The 24,176-nt window shown below is 39.8% G+C and overlaps 1 protein-coding gene across 2 annotated transcripts in view; it reads left to right on the top strand.

Moving 5' to 3' along the window:
* The first annotated feature begins 1,252 nt into the window (after positions 1-1,252).
* Positions 1,253-24,176, top strand: part of LOC120534460 (gastrula zinc finger protein XlCGF17.1-like) — a 39,756-nt gene continuing 16,832 nt past the window's right edge. Inside the window, exons 1-2 of one of the 2 annotated variants that reach the window (XM_039762054.1) lie at positions 1,253-1,358; positions 11,353-11,645. In XM_039762054.1, coding sequence (XP_039617988.1) covers positions 11,390-11,645 — 256 coding nt within the window. In that variant the 5' untranslated portion in view covers positions 1,253-1,358; positions 11,353-11,389. Of the gene's footprint in view, positions 1,359-11,349; positions 11,646-24,176 lie in introns of both variants that reach the window. The other variant, XM_039762052.1, reaches the window with a different exon arrangement.

Here is a 24,176-nt window from a genome sequence, read left to right as displayed (position 1 = left end):
GTATTATGTCGCGGGGAAACCAGGTGGAGTGAGAATAAAATCGAACGTTTTACGAAAAATCCTGTTAAATCTGAGTAAGTAGAACGAAGAAGGCCGCTTAAAACGGAAACTTCATTTTATATCGGGACCTGAATCACTGCACACTTTGAAACAAAAGCGAGCGTTATATCTTCAAGTAAAACAAGCCGTTCGCACTGATCACACTTTTATAACACATCTACGCCACTTAACAAATGGCTTTAACTGACATTCCTTCGTTTTTTAGGGGAGTAGAGTGAAAAGACTGGCGGATATAATTAAAAGAATTCCAAATCATTTAGCAGTATATGCAGCGGGAGTGGCAGTCATTTGCAATGATTTAAAGAAATTATGCCAGAGTTGTTAAATGCTCAGATTCATATTTAGGACTGACGAGTATTAAAAATGAACATATTAATTGTATATTGGATTTGTTATTGGAAGTTAATCAGATTTTATTTCACCTGCAAAAGTTGAATATATGCGATTATTTTATGAGTTCTTGTACATAAAGGCCTGGAAGAGAATGAAAGGACTGACGGGATGAGAAGATGTAAAATTGTCCGAGGTGGATATAACTATCTCATTTAGTAAGGTCAAAGCTAAAGGATTTGGCAAAACCAGAACAATGGATATAAGGGGAGGCATTTGAGCCAAATACATTAGACTTGTGGAGGAGGTTGGAAAAACAAAAAGGGAAGAAATAATACTGACTAGATTAACGATTGCATACACAATGCTAAATAATTCAGTATATCGAATAGGAAAACATCTATCTAGATTTTGTAGGCACTGTGATCACCAAGAAACAGCAGAACCTGTCATATTTCACCTCGAAGCATATAAAGAGGAAAGGAAACAACTTCAGGCAGCAATTCAAGGAATGGGGTTAATAGTTTTACTTTGAAATATTTGAATAGTTTTATGAAAGTAATCGTCGCTCGTGTCATAATGCTATTTTTCAATATTTAAAATGTATAGGATTTTATGGGTTAATTTGTATTGAATTTTAAACCGATGGAAATGTTTCCTCTTCATATTCTACACTACACTCTAGTCCAGTTGGTGGCAGCAATGCACCATAAGTGGGTCTGCCAACCGTCATATAAAGACAAAAAGGAAAAAGAAGAAGACTGGCGGTCGCGCGCAGCTTCGAGTAAACTAGAGCGAGCGAATGCGCGTGCACGTAAACAGCAGGCGACAGCACGTGACATGTGACGTCATCCAGGGCGACGAAAACGGATGTCCGCGTACTTCTCGTGTCCCTTATGAACAGTAAACAGGCATTAAGCTGTAAACTTTGAGTCAGTGGGCTTTATTATATCATCTTGAGATACAAGGTAAGTTATCGGGGTGGGTCTGACACTTTATGGCTGTGTCGGTTTTCATTTGCTTTAATTAGAGTTACGCGACTTGAACCGCAGGCATGCCGAGTCGTAAGGTCCCCGCTCGAGTGAATTTCTCTTTGCCGTTAATTGCCCTCTCTCTCCGGCTCAAAGCTCACTCCCTGTTGTCGATTCCAATTTCTACTTCGAAGTGCCCAGACATACCGCCGCCGAATCGTGTCCATTCTGTGCCGTTTAGTCCTTCAATCAGTGAGCACGAAAAGAAACGGAAGTAACGCAGAGATTGCGCTTTGATTTCTGTATTTCCCTTTTATTTAAGGACGTTAAAACAGCTACAGTAACACAAAGTACACCCAAAGTGCATCGGGTGTTGTTAAAATGTTAGATAAATAGAAAGAAGGCGTCTCCGCCGAGAAACAAGTACATTTTTTTCCAATTTAAGGGTAGACATCATTGAGTTGCGTGTGGTGTATTTGAACTGCCCAGAGGGGACTGGGCGGTCTCATGGTCTGGAATCCCTGCAGATTTTATTTATTTTTTGTTTTTTCTGTCCACCCTGGCCATCGGACTCTACTCTTATTCTATGTTAATTAATGTTGACTTATTTTATTTTCTTACTGTGTCTTTTATTTTTCTATTCTTCATTTTGTAAAGCACTTTGAGATACATTTTTTTGTATGAAAATGTGCTATATAGATCGGCATCTATCTCCCTAATATAGTGCCTTTTATTATCTTTTTATCTAATATAGTGCCTTTTATTATCTTTTTATTTAATATAGTGCCTTTTATCTGTCTATCTAACATAGTACCTTTTATTTATCTTTCTAATATAATGCCTTTTATTATCTATTTATCTATCTACAATTTTATTAACTGGATGGTATGCCTGTAATGTTTAGAGCGGCAATTCTGTCATCCTGATCGAGTACCAGTGTCTGCTGTCATGCTGAACATGGTAGTGTGACTGAAGGATCTGTTTTATGTATGAAGAACTTGATAAAATTATTACAGTTCTTATCTTTTTATTTTAACCATTTATAGTTAATTAACCATCTAATGGTGAAAAAAAACATATTTAGGGGTTGTTTTCCTTTTATTAAAGAGAAAAATACACCTATGATAGACTCATGTATGTATTTCTATTATCTTTTTTTTATTTCTTTTTTTATTAATTTTATTACAATCCATACAAAGCAATCAAGTTTTTACAAAGAGAAAAATAGTTAAGAACAGATCGATCCCCACCCTGAGAGAGAGAGCAAGCCAAACGTGTAAAATTTAAGGCTTGTAAACATACCTAAATTAATAAATTCTCTGTGCTTTATGAACTTATTTTAAAATATTACTGATTAGATCCTGCCATGGTTTGAAAAAAGTCTGTACAGATCCTCTAACTGAGTATTTGATTTTTCCAATTTCAAATAATATAACACATCAGTTTCCCACTGACTTAAAGAGGCGAGTTTGGGTTCTTCCAGTTTATGAGAATAAGTCTGCGTGCCAACAGTGTAGTGAATGCAATCACAATTTGTTTGTCTTTCTCCACTTTAAACCCTCTGGAAGAACCCCAAACACAGCTGTTAATGGGTTAGGAGGGATTGTGAGTCCAAGGCTGTCTGAAGGTAATTAAAAATTTTTGTCCAGAATAATGTTAATTTGGTGCCGGCCCAGAACATGTGACCCAGTGAGGCTGGGGCTTGGTTGCAACGTTCGCAGGTTGGATCATGCCCTGGAAACATTTTGAGAGTTTTAGTCGAGACAGATGTGCTCATATATAATTTTGAGTTGTATAATTGTATGCTTTGCATATGGAGCTCGAGTGAATTCTCTGCATTGCTACTTTCCACTCCTTTTCTGATATATTAATTGAGATCTTTTCCCAGTGTCCTCTTGGATCTTTGAAAGGAAGGGATTGTAAAATGATTTTATATATTGTAGAGATGGAGTCTAAGTCCTTGAGATTGAGCAATATTTTTCCAGCGTGGATGAGGGTGCAAGATGAGGAAAATCTGGAAGGTTCTGTTTAACAAAGTTCCTGATTTGAAGATAGTGAAAGAAATTGTAGCTGGAATGTTAAATTTGGAATGTAATTGTTCATAGGATGCAAAGACGTTGTCTATATAAAGATCTCTAAGCAAGTTAATTCCAAATTTTTCCAGATATTAAAACTGCATATGTTTGTGAAGGTTGAAAGAGGTGGTTCTCTTGCAGGTGCCACAGATAGAAGCTTCTCCGTCTTAAAATGCTTTCTACATTGGTTCCAGATTCTAAGTGAGTGGAACACAATTGGGTTATTAGTGTATTGCCGATAATGTGTTTATTGGAGCAGAGCAAGGAATACAAAGAAGTACTGCAGGATTTTACTTCTATTGCGGTCCAAGCCTGTGTATGTTCTTCTATTTGTGTCCAGGTTCTTATCGCCTGTATATTTGCTGCCCAGTAATAAAACTGGAAGTTAGGTAGAGCCATGCCACCTTCTGCCTTTTGTCTTTGTAGGGTCGCTCTTTTGATGCGTGGATGTTTTGAATTCCAAATAAATGAGGTTATTGTTGAATCTAATTGCTTAAAGAATGATTTATTAATGTATATTGGGATGTTTTGAAATAAAAAGGAGCTTAGGAAGAATATTCATCTTAACAGTGTTAATTCTTCCAGCTAGTGTGAGATGAAGGGTTGACCATCTATGCAAGTCTTGTTTAATTTTTTCCATGCAGACGCAAAATTTTGTTGATAAAGAGCTTTATGTTTACTTGTGATATGTACACGAGGTATTTAAACTGTTCTGCAATGATAAAAGGTAGGGTGTCTAATCTAATATTATATGCTTGAGAATTCACTGGAAAGAGTACACTTTTATTCAGATTAATTCTGAGACCAGAGATCTTTTGAAATTCTGTGAGTGCTGCTAAGACTGCAGGCACAGAATTTTCTGGGTCGATATATACAGTACCATGTCATCTGCATATAATGAGATTTTCTGTTCCAGTCCTTCTCTGCTAATCCCCTTTATCTGATCAGTATTTCGACAATGTATTGCCAGTGGTTCAATGGCAATGCAAACAGCAGTGGTGACAAGGGCATCCTTGTCTAGTACGTCATTCTAGTTTAAAGTAGTCTGAGCAAATGTTATTGATGCAAACTGAAGCTTCTGGGTTAGTATACAGTAATTTAATCCATGCACAAATGTTGGGCCAAACCCAAACTTCTCCAATAGTAAAAGGTATTTCCATTCAATCATGTCGAATGCTTTTTCTGCATCCAATGATAATAATATTTCTGGGGTGTTTGATTTAGTTGGTGAGTATATTACATTAAACAGGCGTCGAAGATTTGAAGATAAGTGTCGGCCCCTAATAAATCCAGTTTGGTCTTGTGATATTACGAGGGAGCACTTTCTCCATCCTTCTAGCTATGATTTTAGAGAGTATTTTAACGTCGTTATTCAGAAGTGAAATTGGTCTGTATGATGCACATTGTAATAAGTCCTTATTTTGTTTTGGAAAGACAGTGATTAGTGCTTGGTAAAAGGTTTGTGGAAGAGATTGGTTATCTCTGGCTTCTGTAAATGTTGCTAATAGGAGAGGAGCTAGCTGAGCGGAGAATTTCTTGTAAAACTCTGCAGGGTAGCCATCAGGGCCTGCTGCTTTTCCACCTTGGAGTGACTTTATAGCATCTAGTAATTCTGATAATGCCAGAGGTTTATCAAGTTCCTCCACACTAAAGCGCCTATTTGTGGTATCTGTAATGTATCCAGAAATGCATTAGATTGTATATTGTCTTCTTTAAACTCAGTAGTATATAGGGATTTATAGTAGTCTCTGAAAGTGTGCATTATATTTTTGTGTTCATGATTTTATCTCCGTTCGTGTTAGTGATTACGAGATTGCGTATGCACTTCTTGCTTGTGAATTTGTTGAGCTAAAAGCTTATTAGCTTTCTCCATGTTCATAATAATGATGTCTGGATTTGTAAATTAGTTGTTCAGTTTCTTTAGTTGTCAAGAGGTTTAATTCTGAATGTAGAGCCTGCCTCCCTATGTAGAGTCTCGCTTGGTAGTCTGGCATGTTCTTCATCTATTTTAGTAATTTCGCTTTTATCTCTGCTACTTTCTTGGCCTCGGATTTATTTCTGTGGGAAAGATATGAGATAATCTGTCCTCTTAAGAAGGCCTTAAGAGTTTCCCAGAGTATTCCTGCAGAGATCTTGGTGGATGTATTCGTCTCTAGAAAGAATTTGATTTGTTTGGATATAAATTCAGTACAATTCTCTCAGCTAATAGAAGCGGTTGAGCGCCATCTGGGGTGAGTGTATGGGGCTTAGTAATTTTAGCTCCAAGATCATAGGTGCATGGTCAGAAATAACAATAGCATCGTATTTACAAGATTTAATCTTAGGCAAGAAGTTATTGTCTATAAAGAAGTAATCAATCCTTGAGTAGCAATGATGTACTGGTGAGTAGAAAGAATATGTTCTTGAATTTGGGTTTAAAAACCTCCAGGGATCTGATAAGTTGTGATCAGTTATAAACTTTGTAATTATCTTTGCAGTGTTAGATGCGTTCCCCTGTGGAGGAAGTCCTATCTAAAAGTGGATTTAAAACACAATTAAAGTCCCCAGCCATTATAACTTTATGAGTGTTCAGATTGGGAATGGATGCAAATAAATTTTGTATAAATTACTCATCATCAACATTAGGTGCATAAACATTTATCAAAATCATTTTACAGTTAGATAAGTCTCCCATGACCATCACGTATCTCCCTTCAGGATCCAATACTACATCTGATGCTACAAATGGTACTGTTCTATGTATGAGAATTCTCACCCCTCTAGTTTTCTTCGTAAAACTAGAATAGAACATTTGGCCAGTCCAGTCTTTTTGCAGCCGGAACTGATCCTTGCTTATTAAGTGGGTTTCCTGTAAAAATACTATTTTAGCATTTAGACCTGTTAGGTGAGAGAGTACTTTCTTTCTCTTTAATTCATGATTCAGGCCTTTAACATTCCAGCTTAAAGTTAACTGTCCCTTCATGGAGACACTGATTCTGAGTTTTTGATGTCATTTTATAGTCTTATTATAATTATAAAGACTGAGAGGATAGATTAGGTATAGACCAGGCCTACTCTCTTTCTCTACCTCCCCCTTAACCCCCCCACCCTCCCTTTGTATTTCTATTATCTTACTGAAAACAGATTTTCAAACTTTGAACAAAGTTCAGAATAGGCAATTATATTTTATTTTTATCAATTAACTGGTAAACCAATAACAACAATCATAGTTGTTATTAAGCCTTTGAGTATTGATCTTGTCTCATGGCTGAGTATTTTTCTTGTCACAGAGACAGGGTCTAATGGAGAATAATTACATCTGTAAAGTCAAAAGCAACTTCTCAAAACCTGTTTATGAAGGGCAGCCAATTTTTTTAGGTAGCTTACTAATCTTGCAGGGGCATAATAGCAGTAGCTGTAACCCCCAACCAAAAAAAAAAACCAAAAACCTTTGGTTTCATTTCAGGTTTTTTAAGAAGCTTTTGGATCCAACAAATTTCTGTGGCTTGGTTTAGTGTGCAGGACATTAAGTCCTCCATCTGCTAATCTACATTTAAACACACCTTTTTTAAACTTTGAGGGTTGTTCTTCCTTATGGAAAAGTTCAATATCATTTTTACTTTCAGAAATTGTCTCCTGACGCTGTTATTGACATTATTGACATTTCTGAATGTTGATCCCAGAGTGTGAATTTCTGTCTCTCTACTGCTAGTGAAACAAGAATACGTGCCTGGGGACCACCTGTTTAAAAGTGTGTAGTGAATAGTGGCAAAATATTGCAGTGCAAAGGCTTCACCCACAGGGCTTTCTTCTAAAACACTCGACCCCAATTCCTCCGATCCTTGCATTCTTAACTGCCACTGGGGTATTAGCGAGAGCGAAAGATACCGAACAAAAGACTTAATGTTGACAAAAAATGAAAGCTAAAATTGCTTTTACTCATTCAGGAGTTTGGTAGGACAAGGTGAAGCTTAATAATAAATTAGCATGTTGTAATGAGCACTACATCAGTATAGACAGACACATGCATGTAGACCACCGCAGTTTCACACATTTGAGAAGCGCCTCTGTGTGCCATGCTATCTTTCTGTCATGTTAGCTATCAAGTTACTATATGACATAACAACTGCAAAGAAAGCTTAGTAAAGCATTGTGGTCTATGCATATAGAACTTGTTAAAATGCTGCGGCCATTAACTTGTGGCATGTGTGCATTTCCAATAAGACAGTAATGTTCACTTCCTTTAGTAGTTTGTGTACAGGTGCCGGTCATAAAATTAGAACATCATGACAAAGTTGATTTATTTCAGTAATTCCATTCAAAAAGTGAAACTTGTATATTAGATTCATTCAGTACACACAGACTGATGTATTTCAAATGTTTATTTCTTTTAATTTTTATAATTATAACTAATGAAAGTCCCAAATTCAGTATCTCGGAAAATTAGAATATTGTGAAAAGGTTCAATACTGAAGACACCTGGTGCCACACTCTAATCAGCTAATTAACTCAAAACATCTGCAAAAGCCTTTAAATGGTCTCTCAGTCTAGTTCTGTAGGCTACACAATCATGAGGGAAGACTGCCGACTTGACAGTTGTCCAAAAGATGACCATTGACACCTTGCACAAGGAGGGCAAGACTCAAAAGGTCATTGCTAAAGAGGCTGGATGTTCACAGAGCTCTGTGTCCAAGCACATTAATAGAGAGGCGAAGGGAAGGACAAGATGTGGTAGAAAAAAGTGTACAAGCAATAGGGATAACCGCACCCTGGAGAGGATTGTGAAACAAAACCCATTCAGAACTGTGGGGGAGATTCACAAAGAGTGGACTGCAGCTGGAGTCAGTGCTTCAAGAACCACCACACACAGACGTATGCAAGACATGGTTTCAGCTGTCACATTCCTTGTGTCAAGCCACTCTTGAACAAGAGACAGCGTCAGAAGCGTCTCGACTGGACTGCTGCTGAGTGGTCCAAAGTTATGTTCTCTGATGAAAGTAGATTTTGCATTTCCTTTGGAAATCAAGGTCCCAGAGTCTGGAGGAATAGAGGAGAGGCACAGAATCCACGTTGCTTGAGGTCCAGCGTAAAGTTTCCACAGTCAGTGATGGTTTGGGGTGCCATGTCATCTGCTGGTGTTGGTCCATTGTGTTTTCTGAGGTCCAAGGTCAACGCAGCCGTCTACCAGGAAGTTTTAGAGCACTTCATGCTTCCTGCTGCTGACAAACTTTATGGAGATGCAGATTTCATTTTCCAACATGACCTGGCACCTGCACACAGTGCCAAAGCTACCAGTACTTGGTTTAAGGACATGGTATCCCTGTTCTTGATTGGCCAGCAAACTCGCCTGACCTTAACCCCATAGAAAATCTATGAGGTATTGTGAAGAGGAAGATGCAATACGCCCAGACCCAACAATTCAGAAGAGCTGAAGGCCACTATCAGAGCAACATGGGCTCTCATAACACCTGAGCAGTGCCACAGACTGATCGACTCCATGCCACGCCACATTGCTGCAGTAATCCAGGCCAAAGGAGCCCCAACTAAATATTGAGTGCTGTACATGCTCATATATCTATATCTATATCTATATCTATATCTATATATATATATATATATATATATATATATATATATAATCTAATGCATGTTTTACAGTTCATATTTTCACAGACATAGCTGCCAGTTCTTTCAAACTCAACACTATCATTGTAACTGAACAACTGAGAGTGTGACTGCGTATGATGCTGTCTAATGTCCGTGTATAATCTGATGCTACAGAAAGGTTTCCTCCTTGCAACCAGTTATGTTTACTTTTAAAACAGGTTATGCTTATTTTTAATATGTGCAATGTGCTGTTGGTAATTGTAACACACATCTTTATGCCTAATAGGGTGTTCTTTAGTAGACTTTTAGACTTTGTTGTAATCAGAAGTCCTCAGGATCTTTTGCGGCTTTGAGCGTTGTTTTCATGAGGTGTTGGATTGGTTTACAAATGTGACACTCTGTGAGCCATTTAATCGTTCCCACCTGGTTTTAAGCCCAATTTACTCGTGGACACGTGCAGAGGAGAGATGCTGGGTATTTCGGGAGAAGGATGTTAGAGATAGAGCTGCCAGGGAAGAGGAAAAGAGGAAGGCCTAAGCGAAGGTTTATGGATGTGGTGAGAGAGGACATGCAGGTGATGGGTGTGACAGAACAAGATGCAGAGGACAGAAAGATATGGAAGAAGATGATCCACTGTGGCAACCCCTAACGGAAGCAGCTGAAAGAAGAAGACGACTCGTGGTTTCTTCCAGGCGTATGTAGTACACACCTGGCTTCAGTGAGACTCCTCTACTTAAGACAACAAGCCCATCTGACAGCTTGACGCAACGTTTTGTTGCTGAGCCCAACCAGATTATGTGGGTCACCTGGCAAGCAAGCACAGACACTAGGCCTGGAGTCGGGGGTGAGTTCTGGTATTTGTGGCCCAGGCGAGGTTCTCTTTGGTTTGATTAGAATATTCATCACAGTCAGTTTTTGGGTTGTTGTTTGTTGGTTTTCTCCTCTCTTTAGGCCAGTTTTATATGGCCAACCCTACCAGGTGAATGCATGTCCAGTCCACCAAACTCTAACGAGGACAGAGGCACCCATGCTAATGTGACAGTCCTGGTAGGTGGAAGCAACAACAACATTTATTTCTATCGCATATTTTCATACAAATGATGTAGCTCAAAGTGCTTTACAAGATGAAGAAATAAATAAAATATAAAAATTAGGAAATTCTAATCAACAAAGAAAAAAGTAAGGTCCAGGGAGGACAGAAAAAACAAAACAAAAAAAAAACTCCAGAGGGCTGGAGGTAAAAGAAATCTGCAGGGGTTCCAAGCCACGAGACTACCCAGGCCTCTCAAGGGATTCTACCTAACGTCAATGATCTCAATCTGTCCTCATGGTTTTTAGGCTTCACGTAGAAAACTTGATGATGATGGTCATGTGGACCTCTGGCGTTCAATCCATCAATGTAGGGACATCACGGTGCTTTGATTAGGTGGTGGTGGTGCAGATCACAACCACAGAAAAACGGAAAAAGAACAGAAGAGAAACTGGGGGTTAGTATGGATTGCAAGGCCATGATAAAAACGATAATTCGGTGCATATACAGAGCATCAGGGTTACACTAAAATGAAGCTATGAGAAAGCCATGTTAAAATAATGAGTTTTCACCAGTTTTATAAAGTGCTCCACTGTATTAGCCTGGTGAATTTCTATCGGTCAGCTATTCCAGATTTGAGGTGCATAACAGCAGAAGGCCGCCTCACCACTTCTCTTAAGATTTGCTCTTGGAATTCTAAGCAGACCCTCATTTGAAGCTCTAAGGGTACGATTAGGAGTGTAAGGTGTAAGACTTTCAGAAATACAAGATGGAGCAGATTATTTAAGACTTTGTAAACCATAAACAGGATTTTAAAGTCAGTTCTAAATGACACAGGCAACCAATGCAGTGACACCAAAACTGGAGAGATGTGCTCGGATTTTCGTCTATGAGTTAAGATTCTAGCAGCTCCATTCTGCACTCGTTTAAAGGGTGTGCAGAAGTTATAAAAAGTTCTCTTATCTGGTTTGTAGACTATGATGTACTTGTATAACATTTTGTACTTGAAATATGAATGTACTTATACCATAAATGACAATGGTGACAAACTGGTGGCCCACAACTATGTGTGTGTTTGTGATGGTCCTCCTCAAGCCCGGTGGTCCTTCACTTCAGACTACAAAGTTTGTTTTTCCCTTGATGTAAATAGTGACAAGTTACAGTCTACATTAGTGTGAATTCTCTAAATTGTCTGACTTGATGTAAACATTAACTGGTAGGGTGCTGTTAAAAAGAAATTGAAATGTTTTAGATCTTAATGGTGAATTTGTTTTATAACTAAATCCTGATCTTTCAGCAGTGGGTAAGAAGCAGCTGCCATTTACTGCAACATCAAGATGGACGTGAAAGAGGAAACGTGTGATGTAAACACCATGGAGATAATGACCGTAACTATTAAGGAGGAGGACGACTGCGAATGGGAGTTTGTCCATTCTGAAGAGGAGAGTCTGAGCGTGACAGATGAAGATTATGAACTGGTGACTGTGGGCATTGAAGAGGATGATGCCGAGGGGACGTCTGTCATCACTGAGACGGGGACTGCTGTTAGAACTCTGGATGATCAGCCATCATCTTCAAAGCAGTCTGGAGCAAGTAAGTGTGAAATAAAAGTCAGTGTAAGTTTTAGAGTCAAGGGGTGTGGGTACGAAAGGGAGGTCTAATGCTTTATCTTTGAAAATTGGCAATGCAGTGAGGTTTAAAATTGTGTAACAACAGTGTAAAGTGAGGACAGTGTTTTCCTTTCAGTAACTTATTCATTTAAACGTGACACTTTTTATTTGTGGTTATTAGATAGATTTTGGGAGCATGTGACATAACAATGAAATGATTCTTATTAGACTGACCGCGTGAGTTTATTATAGTGGAGAATCCCAGGGTGCTAAGGCTAGGGGTCATCAGAACTGAGACTTTGTCTGTTAATACTGATCACAGACCCCCCCGAGGTTTATGTACAGTAATCCCTCCTCGATCATGGGGGTTGCGTTCCAGACCCCCCGCGATAGGTGAAAATCCGCGAAGTAGAAACCATATGTTTCTATGGTTATTTTTATATATTTTAAGCCCTTATAAACTCTCCCACACTGTTTATAAATATTCCCCGCAGAGTTATACAGCATAATCCCTTTTATTCTCTTAGATATTAGGTAAGATTCATTGAAATTATGTATATAAACACACTGTTTATATACAGTAAAACCTAAATATTATTTTAAAGATATTGAGTGTCTCCGATATCACGTATGTTACAGCCATTACAATAGACAGGCCACCAGCAATAAATACGTACAATGCAACAAAAATAGTATACAGTAAATGTGTGTGTACAGTGACACTAAACGTACGTACATGTACTAAGTACTGTAAGTAGAAAATTAATTAATTAACTAAACTCACCAACAGTGACACGATGACTTGTCCGATAACAATGAGTTTTATTTTACTGCACAACAAAGGAGAGCGTTACAGCCCTTAAAGGAGCCTCTTCAGGCGATTGTGTAGCAGTGCCGTTGTTCTTCTTCTGGCAGTCTTCAATCCAAATCCCTGAGGCAGATTCCATCCAGACTACTGCCTTATTACATCCACTTACAACTCGTTTTGCACCCTGGTTAAAAGGACACTGCGGCCGTAGATCTTATATTCCTTTCCTACTTTTAAATAAAAGAATCGTAGCCTTCAACAAATCCAAAGCGTTTACCTTTTCGCAATCGTTAACATCTTCCGTTTATGCTTGGGCACGGCCCTGAAGCAGTAGCAGATCGTTTTGGAGCCATAATGAAGGGCTTGACTATGCACAAAGATAAACACAAAAGAGCACAACTCTTTACACAGCAAAACACGTTGATGCTGAATGAGCGAGACGAGACTTCCTGGTTAACACTATATTCGGCAGGCAGGAACTTAACTGCGTGCTCTGATTGGTTAGCTTCTCAGTCATCCACCAATAGCGTCCCTTGTATGAAATCAACTGGGCAAACCAACTGAGGAAGCATGTACAGGAAGTAAAAAGACACATTGTCCGCAGAACCCGCGAATCAGCGAAAAATCTGCGTTATATATTTAGTTATGCTTTCATATAAAATCCGCGATAGAGCGAAACCGCGAGGTCAAAGCGCGATATAGCGAGGGATTACTGTATTCCATTAATGCTGTCAGCTGCAGTTTCCTTTTCCTCTCCCCTGTTGCCCACTTTCCGTATCTCTATTAAAAGCATATGGCACATTGCCATGATCTATTTATATAAACAATTTAAATTTATTCTGCTTTACTTTATGTTGTAATGGGCAGCCTTGGCCATTACCCGGCCGAGATGGGGATGGAAGGACCAGGGGAGAAAGCCCTACTTCCCAAGGGACACTAGAGAGCAGCCCTCTTGGGCGGCTGTGGCACTATGGAGTCCTGCAGGGCATGCTGGGACTTGGAGTTTGGTATCTAGGGTGCACTGCAGAGCCCTATAATGGACTTTCACCACACCTGGGAGTGATTTCAGGTAATGCTAATGAACCATCTGGAGCACTACCAGGAGCTGATAAAAGGAGCCGCCTCACTCAATTCGAGGAGCCAGAGTTGGGAGGAAGTGGATGAAGTTTGCTTAAGGGGAGTGGAGGTGGAAAGGCGGGGAAAAGAGAAGGCACTGTGCTTACTTTGCTGTACTATCCTGTGGCTTTTGTGTTGCTGTGGGGAGTGAAGGAGACGCCTCCACATGTAAATAAACTGTGTGCAGTGTGGCAAAGTTGTGTCTCAGCCTGTCTGTGTCGGGGTTAGGGCGGCTGTATGCGCAACTCCTTAGGTATCACAATGTTTAACATAGTTTTGATGCTTATGTATAAAGTATATTATGGTTTAATAATTTACTGGGAAATTTGTGTAAGTCCTGTGAGACTGGGCTTTGTGAAGAGACTTGCATAAAAACAACTTAAATGTAGCTGAATAGTCCCAGACTGCAGTGAAAATCTGATCAATCTGAAATGTTGGATTTAACATGGGATATCATAACCAGTCATTTTCTGTCATCATACCACCTGGAAATAAAATATAGTACTGAAAGTATTGGGACCCCCCTCCAAATCATTCAGTTCAGGTGTTCCAATCACTTCCATGGCCACAGGTGTATAAACTGAAGCATCTCGGCATGCAGACTTCTTCAAACATTTGTGAAAGAATGGGTCGCTCTCAGGAGCTCCGTGAATTCAAGTGTGGTACCGTGATAGGATACCACCTGTGCATTAAGTCCATTTAAGAAGTTTCCTCGCTACTAAATATTCAACTGTTAGTGGTATTATAATAAAGAGGAAGCAATTGGGGGGAAAAACAGCAACTCTGCCACAAAGTGGTAGGCCACATAAAAACCACAGAGCAGATACAGCGCATGCTGAGGTGTGCAGAAGTCACCAACTTTCTGCAGAGTCAATAGCTACAGATCTCCAAAAGCTCAAGAACAGTGCAGTGTAGAGAGAGAGCTTCATGGAATGGGTTTCCATGGCCGAGCAGCTCCATCCAAGCCTTATGTCACCAAGTGCAATGCGAAGTGGTGTAAAGCCCACCGCTACTGGACACGAGCGCAGTGCAGACATGTCCTCTCGAGTGACTAATCACGCAATCTGATGGACAAGTCTGGGTTTGGCGGTTTACAGGAGAATGGTACTTGCCTGACTGCATTGTGCCAAGTGTAAAGTTTGGTGAAGGAGGTATTATGGCATGGGGTCATTTTTCAGGGGTTGGGCTTGGCCCTTTAGTTCCAGTGGAAGGAACTTCAGCATATGGAGCCATTTTGGACAATTTTACACTTCCAGCTTTGTGGGAACAGTTTGTTGATGGCGCCTTCCTGTTCCAGCATGAGTGCTTATGCACCAGTGCACAAAGAAAGGTCTATAAAGAAATGGAGGAGCTAGTTTGGTGCAGAGGAACTTGACTGACCTGCACAGAGCCCTGACCTCCACTCGAAAGAACACCTCTGGGATGAATTAGAGCGGTGACTGCAAGCGAGGCAGGACTTCTCGTCCAACATCAGTGCCTGACTTTACAAATGCTCTCCTGGTCACAAATTCCCATAGACACACTCCTACACCTTGTGGAAAGTCTTCCCAGAAGAGTTGAAGCTGTTATACCTGCAATGGGTGGGCCAACTCCATATTAAAGGCTATGTATTAAGAATGGCATGTCATTAAAGTTCATGTGTGTGTAAAGGCAGGCGTCCCAGTACTTTTTGGCAATAGTGTGCAATTGAGCAAGGTAGAAAACTGTGGCAATTTTCTGCTCCATCCTCCCAAGCACCACAGCCATTAAATGTGCCTGACACGCGCTCAATGGGCCCATCAAGTCAAGCCTGTCATCAGTTGGGTTGACCTTATTCTCTAAAGGGTGATTTCAGACAAGTTATGTGCAAGTGGGAATGTTTCTCCTGAGTGTGGAAATTTTAATCTGTGAGAGTAGCAATGAACAGTGTGGTCAAAAACTAATTTGCAGGTATTATAATTTACTTCAAATGTGGGCACTATGTAGGCCTCTGATGTTCTTTTATTGATTGGTAAACCGTAAATGTCCCTAAATGTTAGGCCCTTGAGCTGAAAATTGCTCCAGGTGGGCTGTACAATGGCTGACCCTGTGCTCGGACCTCCAAAGGTCACGCAAAAAAGCAATTTCCCCTTAGGGATTAATAAAGAATATCCAATAAAGAAATAAAGTAAACAACACCTTAGCCTGTTAACCTTGTTTTCTATATACATCCCACAATACTCACCCTGTAAACCACAGCAATAGAGGGCTGCATGTTTCTGGGATTACAGCTCACAGTCGGCTTCATCCTAGTTTTCCACCACCGAGCAGGCTGGACAGAAATGCCGCCCTGTTTCATAGCAGGATCTGATTTAGACAGGAACACCTCTTACCCCTCAGCGATTGCTAGTGTCCGCAAACAATGAGGATTTTTCAGCGATTTAACCAATTTTCTTTCATTTGAACTTGCTTTAAGTATATTTACGAAGAAGTCTGGCATATCAATCACAAGGACTTCAAATAGAAGAAATCATTCAGCATGAACGACTCAGATCAATGTCACATAACGAGCTTAGCAGGTAGTCTGCCTTGAGCAGTTCCAGAGTCGTCTAGCAGGAGTTGTCCAGTGAGTGCCACACTGAAAACAAGCAGATGTCAGAAGAACTTGCTGCGTGTTGCAGGTATTGTCAGGGAAGCTTTATAAAGAACTCATAAAGATCCCAAGAATCCAAAAAGAAAAGACCCTGAAATGTTTGCACGCTTTGTTTTTTTTTTTTTGTGCAGTGCCTCGATGACTTTGTGTCACGTAAAATTTACATCAAAGCAATCGTTGCATCTTGCTAGAACTTGGAACAACTGATACAGTGGTGTGAAAAACTATTTGCTCCCTTCCTGATTTCTTATTCTTTTGCATGTTTTAACACAATGTTTCTGATCATCAAACACATTTAACCATTAGTCAAATAAAACACAAGTAAACACAAAATGCAGTTTTTAAATGATGGTTTTATTATTTAGGGAGAAAAAAAATCCAAACCTACCTGGCCCTGTGTGAAAAAGTAATTGCCCCCTGAACCTAATAACTGGTTGGGCCACCCTTAGCAGCAATAACTGCAATCAAGCGTTTGATAACTTGCAATGAGTCTTTTACAGCGCTCTGGAGGAATTTTGGCCCACTCATCTTTGCAGAATTGTTGTAATTCAGCTTTATTTGAGGGTTTTCTAGCATGAAGCGCCTTTTTAAGGTCATGCCATAGCATCTCAATTGGATTCAGGTCAGGACTTTGACTAGGCCACTCCAAAGTCTTCATTTTGTTTTTCTTCAGCCATTCAGAGGTGGATTTGCTGGTGTGTTTTGGGTCATTGTCCTGTTGCAGCACCCAAGATCGCTTCAGCTTGAGTTGACGAACAGATGGCCGGACATTCTCCTTCAGGATTTTTTAGTAGACAGTAGAATTCATGGTTCCATCTATCACAGCAAGCCTTCCAGGTCCTGAAGCAGCAAAACAACCCCAGACCATTACACTACCACCACCATATTTTACTGTTGGTATGATTTTATTTTTCTGAAATGCTGTGTTCCTTTTTACGCCAGATGTAACAGGACATTTGCCTTCCAAAAAGTTCAACTTTTGTCTCATCAGCCCACAAGGTATTTTCCCAAAAGTCTTGGCAATCATTGAGATGTTTCTTAGCAAAATTGAGACTAGCCATAATGTTTTTTTTTCTTTACAGTGGTTTGCGTCTTGGAAATCTGCCATGCAGGCAGTTTTTGCCCAGTCTCTTTCTTATGGTGGAGTTGTGAACACTGACCTTAATTGAGGCAAGTGAGGCCTGCAGTTCTTTAGACGTTGTCCTGGGGTCTTTTGTGACCTCTCGGATGAGTCGTCTCTGCGCTCTTGGGGTAATTTTGGTCAGCTGGCCACTCCTGGGAAGGTTCACTACTGTTCCATGTTTTTGCCATTTGTGGATAATGGCTCTCACTGTGGTTCGCTGGAGTCCCAAAGCTTTAGAAATGGCTTTATGACCTTTACCAGACTGATAGATCTCAATTACTTCTGTTCTCATTTGTTCCTGAATTTCTTTGGATCTTGGCATGATGTCTAGCTTTTGAGGTGCTTTTGGTCTACTTCTCTGTGTCAGGCAGCTCCTATTTAAGTGATTTCTTGATTGAAACAGGTGTGGCAGTAATCAGGCCTGGGGGTGGCTACGGAAATTGAACTCAGGTGTGATACACCACAGTTAGGTTATTTTTTAACCAGGGGGCAATTACTTTTTCACACAGGCCCATGTAGGTTTGGATTTTTTTTCTCCCTATATAATAAAAACCATAATTTAAAAACTGCATTTTGTGTTTACTTGTGTTTTATTTGACTAATGGTTAAATGTGTTTGATGATCAGAAACATTTTGTGTGACAAACATGCAAAAGAATAAGAAATCAGGAAGGGGCAAATAGTTTTTAACACCACTGTAACTTGCTAATGGTCATTCTATTCATCTGAGCATTACTACACAGCTAATACAAATCTGCACTAACTAGAAGGATCTTCATTGCTTACGCTTTGACCACAGGAATTTCTAGGATTTGATGGCATCAGGTTTTTGGCCCACTTGTATGGGAGTCTAGGGGCATCCCTTTTCCCAAGCTCTTTCATTCTCATTAAAAAGTGCTTGAATTGAAACTAAATTACTTTGTGGACAGTTTGGTGACCAAGTGATGGAGGCTAGAGCGAGACGGTTTAGGGACGTGAAGAGGAGAGATGAGGAGAACATCTGGAAAAGAACTTTGAGGATGGAACTGCTAGTCAAGAGGAACAGAGGAAGGCCAAAGAGGAAGTTTATGGATGTGGTGAGGGAGAACTTGAAGGCAGTCAATGCAACAGAAAATGACATAAAAGACAAATTAATGGAGATGGATGATCCGCTGTGGTGACCGTTAAATGGGAGCAGCTGAAAGACGAAGACGATGACTCTGTTTTGGCAGTGTCTTGTTCCACCTACTAATGAGTTTGAAATATATACTTAATTTTTTTAGCCGAGCATCTGTGCCCCTTTTTAGTTTTGTGCACATTTATATACAGGACTAGCTGTGTAAGCCCGTGCTGTAAAAAGCCCGGGTTCCTAGAAACTATTGAAGTCGTCAGAAAAAAAATTGAAATATAGCGATGTCAGGTAATTGAAAGGAACTACTCTGGGCATCTCTCTCCTAGGAGGATTCGTCTTGCTGACGTGCTCCCATCGTTTGTGCATTAGCGGCTAAGCGACTGTCCTTCTTTGGAGGTTTCATTTGCTGACGTGCTTGCCTCGCTTGTGTATTAGCGGCAGGAGGAAAAGTTAAAATCAATCAATCAATCAACATTTATTTACATATATAGCACATTTTCATACCAAAAAATGTAGCTCAAAGTGCTTTACAAAATGAATAGAAAAATAGAAGACACAATAAAAATAAACATAAGTCAACATTAATTAACATAGAATAAGTAAGGTCCGATGGCCAGGGTGGACAGAAAAAAAAAAAAACTCCAAAGCTGGAGAAAAAATAAAATCTGTAGGGATTCCAGACCAAGAGACCGCCCAGTCCCCTCTGGGCAATCTACCTAACATAAATCAAACAGTCCTCTTTGTATTTAGGGTTTTCATGGAAGGACTTGATGATGATGGTCACGTAGACTTCTGGCTTTCAGTCCATGTTGGTGCATCATGATGCTTTGAGTAGGACCACAAAGAAACCAGAAAAAGAAACAGAAGAGAGAGTAGGGGTCAGTACGGATTTTTAAGCCACTGTGAATAGTTATTATGATGAATTGAACATACAGAGTATCAGTATTAAGTTAAAGTGAAGTTATAAAAAGGCCATGTTAAAGTAATGTGTTTTCAGCAGTGTTTTAAACTGCTCTACTGTATTTGCCTGGCGAATTCCTATTGGCAGGCTATTCCAGATTTTAGGTGCATAACAGCAGAAGGCCGCCTCACCACTTCTTTTAAGTTTAGCTTTTGGAATTATAAGGAGACACTCATTTGAAGATCTAAGGTTACGATTTGGAATATAACGTGTCAGGCATTCCGATATATAAGATTTATAGATTTATATTTAGGCTTTATAAACCATAAGCAGTATTTTAAAGTCAATCCTGAATGACACAGGCAACCAGTTTAGTGACATCAAAACTGGAGAAATGTGTTCGGATTTTCTTTTCCTAGTTAGGATTCTAGCAGCTGCATTCTGCACTGTTGCAAATGATTTATGTCTTTTTGGGTAGTCCTGAGAGGAGTGCGTTACAGTAATCTAGTCTACTGAAAACAAAAGCGTGAATTAATTTCTCAGCATCTTTCAATGATATAAGAGGTCTAACTTTTGCTATGTTTCTTAAGTGAAAAATGCTGTCCTAGTGGTCTGATGAATATGCGATTTAAAATTCAGATTACAGTCAACAGTTACCCCTAAATTTTTACTTCCGTCTTAACTTTTAATCCTAATGCATCAAGTTTATTTCTGATAACCTCATTGAATCCATTATTGCCAATTACTAAAATTTCAGTTTCTCTTTATTTAGTTTGAGAAAATTACTATTCATCCATTCAGAAATACCAGTAAGACATTGTGTTAGTGTATCAAAGAGTCGGAGTCATCAGGTGCTATTGATAAGTACAGCTGTGTGTCATCAGCATAGCTGTGGTAGCTCACGTTGTAACCTGAGATAATCTGACCTAACGGAAGCATGTAGATTGAGAAGAGCAGCGGACCCAGGATAGAGCCTTGTGGAACACCATATCGGATATCATGTGTCTTTGAGATTTGATTACCACAACTCACAAAGAATTTTCTCCTGCCAGGTAGGATTCAAACCAATTTAAGACACGTGCCAGAGAGGCCCACCCATTGACTAAGGCGATTTCTAAGAATATTGTGATCAATGGTGTCAAATGCAGCACTCAGATCTAAGAGGATGAGAACAGATAAATGGCCTCTGTCTGCATTTACCCAAGTCATTTACTACTTTAACAAGTGCAGTTTCTGTGCTGTGATTTGTTCTGAAGCCTGACTGAAAGTATCAAGAATAGCATGTTTATTGAGGTGGTCATTTAACTGCATAATGACTGCCTTCTCTAGAATTTTACTTAAGAAGGGCAGGTTAGAAATGGGTCTAAAATTTTCAAAGGCAGAGGGGTCAAGATTTTCTTGAGCAGGGGTTTAACTACAGCAGTCTTAAGACAGTCTGGAAAGACCCCGTATCTAATGACGAATTTACTATGTCCAGAATATTGTCAATTAGCACGCCTGATATTTCTTTGAAAAACCTGGTTGGTATTGGGTCAAGGACGCAGGTGGAGGGTTTCAGTTGAGAGATTATACTATGTAATTCAGGTAAATCTATCCTGGTGAAAGCATTTAATTTGTTTATAATGGAGTACCGGGCTTTGGAGGTTCTGCAGTGTTGGGGAGATATACTATGTTATCTCTAATATCATTAATTTTTGATTGAAAAATACAGCAATGTTCTCACAGGTTTCAGTGGAAGTATTCTGGGGGCATTCCTTTGTGTTACCTGGGTTTAACAGACGGTCAATTGTTGAAAATAAGACTCTGGGATTACTAGCATTGTTATTTATAATATTAGAGAAATAGCAGCCTCTCAAGACGGACAGTGTTATTGTATTCTGTTATTTTAACCTTCAATATCTCATAATGGATAGTTAGTTTAGTTTTCCTCCATTTACGCTCAGCTCTACGACATGTTCTTTTAAAATCAGACACTCTTTGGGTCTTCCATGGAATAACAATACTAGAAGATTTTTTAACTGTCTTTTCAGGTGCACCTATGTCAACAGCAGTTCTTACTTTAGAATTAAATTTTTCCACTTTACTATTTACATTATCCTCGCTATTATAGTTGGCATTATAAACGGACTGATTGCTTAGAATGTTTTAAAGCTGCTGATGAGTCAAAGAAGCGTTTTTTAACAAAATGCTTCTCATGAGTGTTTTCTATCTTTATTTCTATATTAAATAGTAGAAGGAAATGGTCTGATAGACCAATATCAATGACCTGCTTTATATCAACTTTAAGTCCTTTAGCAATCACTAAGTCTAACGTATGACCTGCTTTATGTGTAGGCTGATTAACGAGCTGTCTCAAATCAAAAGAGTCCAGGAGGTTCATGAATTCTTTTACTTTTGGTCACACTGATTGTCGATATGAAAGTTAAAGTCCCCGACTATTAAGAGTGCGTCATAGTTTGTAACTAAAATTGACATTAAGCCAGAAAATTCCTCAAGGAAAGACGCGTTATATTTAGGAGGTCTATACACGGATAATACTAGAACGTGAGAATCTCCATGAATAACAACGGCGAGATACTCAAAGGACTTAAATTTACCAAAACTAACATCTTTACATTTTAATCGCTCGAGTAAATGTTTGCCAATCCGCCCCCTTTTTCCCTGGCGGTCTGCACGAGTAAAACTGTAATCCGGAGGCAGATTCGATTAAAACAGCCGCCCATTGAATTAAGCCATGTTTCATTTAGTGCAATAAAATCAATGTTTCTATCACTAATAAGATCGTTTATAAAAAATGTCTTGTTAGTTAAAGCTCTAACATTTAATAGTGCCATATTTAATGTTTCTGAAGGGCAGAGCTGAATTTTATGCGTGTCATTGGTAATCGGAACAAAAATTAAGTTATTTTTGTTAACCGCTCTGTGTGTATTTTTATGTAATCTACAATCCGTTTTATAGTCTTAATGCAGTGTTGATCTGAAGTAGTAATTTCAATTAAATTATTGGTGTTTATGCCGCACTGCCTAGATTTTTACGTGCATTAAGATTTGTTATTAGATTATTAATGTTGTGCACTTTAACGGAAGACTCTGTTAAGCCATTATGTCCTATCAAAGCAGTAGCATTACGGAAGGGGTTAAAAGTAGAAGTAGACAGTCAAGATAGACGAATTACCTTAGCGATGTTTTCGGAGAGGACCCGGCGCCAAATCTATTCGGATGCAGTCCATCCCGCTTGAAGAAGCGCCTTTCCCAAAAAGATCCCAGTTGTCTATAAACCCGATGTCTTGATTCTCGCAGAAGCCTCTCAGCCAGTTGTTTAAACCCAGCAGACGACTGTAGTATTCATTCGATCGTCTGACGAGAGGTAGTGGACCCGAGATGAAGATTTTTGCAGATGGGGTCCTCTCCTTCGTGTCTTCAACTAGTGCTGCGAAGTCAGCCTTGAGAACCTCCGACTCTCGGTGCCTTATGTCGCTTACGCCGCATGTAGAATGATGGATCCAATTGCCCTCTTGTGCTTTTCGTAGAAGGTCGGCGCCTGCCTCATCACATCTTGAACTCGAGCACCGGGAAAACAAGAAACAAAGGATTTTCGAATAGGGCACATGATATTCAGGTTTCGTACAATCAAATCACCTACCACGATTACATCACCCAGGGTTGAAGGCAGACTGGGGACGCGGAGAGGGTCGAATCGGTTCTGGATTGGGATGCTCGCCTGTGCCGATGGAGGTGTTCTAGCCTTGAACCCCCGCCTGCAAAGCTGAAACCCGTCGAGGTCTTCATCAGCGTTGTTGTTCCTACGAGGCGCGAGGGTGAAGCTTACTTGCCCTTGGACTTGAGCGCACGAGGTGGGGTTGATGTTACGCCGACTTCAGTTGTTGAGTGTGGTTTTTCCAGCAGCCGAGCCTTCAAGTCTCTGAGGTACCTTCGTCTGGACAGGAGTTTCTGAATCTGTTTGTCGAGTGCCTGGAGTTCTTCGACGACGACGGCAACGCGATTCATCTCACTGTCGGCCATTGTCTGCTTCTGCTTCCGCTTCATCACCTAGGAAAGAAAGAGAGAAAGTTAGTTAAAAGGATAGCATTTTGCCGATGTTGGTGGCTAAGCGACATTGTCTTTCTTCAGAGGTTTCATTTTGCTGACTTGCTGGCCTCGCTTGTGTTATTAACAGCTAAGCGAGTTTTCTGTTACCTCTGAAGTGGAGCCCTTACCCCGATTCCACCTCTCACTTCCGGGCCGGACAGACACACACACACACACACACACACACACACACACACACAAACTTCCACATGTAGACATTTATATATAAGATATTATCAGATCTCTTGGGTTTTCCCATTCTGGTTTCAAATTAGATGATGTAAATAATTTTTGTAAAGATTTGGGATTCGAGAATTTCAGTTTGGTGGTTCAGCAGTGGTAAAGTAAATTCACTCTAGCAAATAGCCTGGGGTGGGGGCGGTGGAGGGAATAAAAGATCAGGGGCTTGGCACAAGATTTCAAGGGCTTAAACATCCCAAAACCACTGTCTGTCAGCATCTCCTTATACTCTACATACCAATTTCTCTTTAAGTACAAAGCTCAAACAAGCTATTAACCACAGCACCATGTAAGTGGATTCTTGGGAATGATTTTGATATTTGCGTACATCCCATTAATTTATTCAACTGCTTTCTTCCTGGAGAAAGCTTATTCATTTCTGCCATGTTGAATTCTTATTATACTGTATGCCTTGTTAGCCACTTCCAATGGTATTCTATTCACTTTAAAGCTGCATCTTATCTGAACAGTCTGTCCCATATTAGGACATCACACAAAGTAGCAGAAAAAAAAGCTT

Source organism: Polypterus senegalus, chromosome 8 (assembly GCF_016835505.1).
Source record: "Polypterus senegalus isolate Bchr_013 chromosome 8, ASM1683550v1, whole genome shotgun sequence".
NCBI lineage: Eukaryota > Metazoa > Chordata > Cladistia > Polypteriformes > Polypteridae > Polypterus > Polypterus senegalus.
Note: the sequence above shows the minus strand (reverse complement) of the source record. Positions and strands in the feature narration are given on the sequence as shown.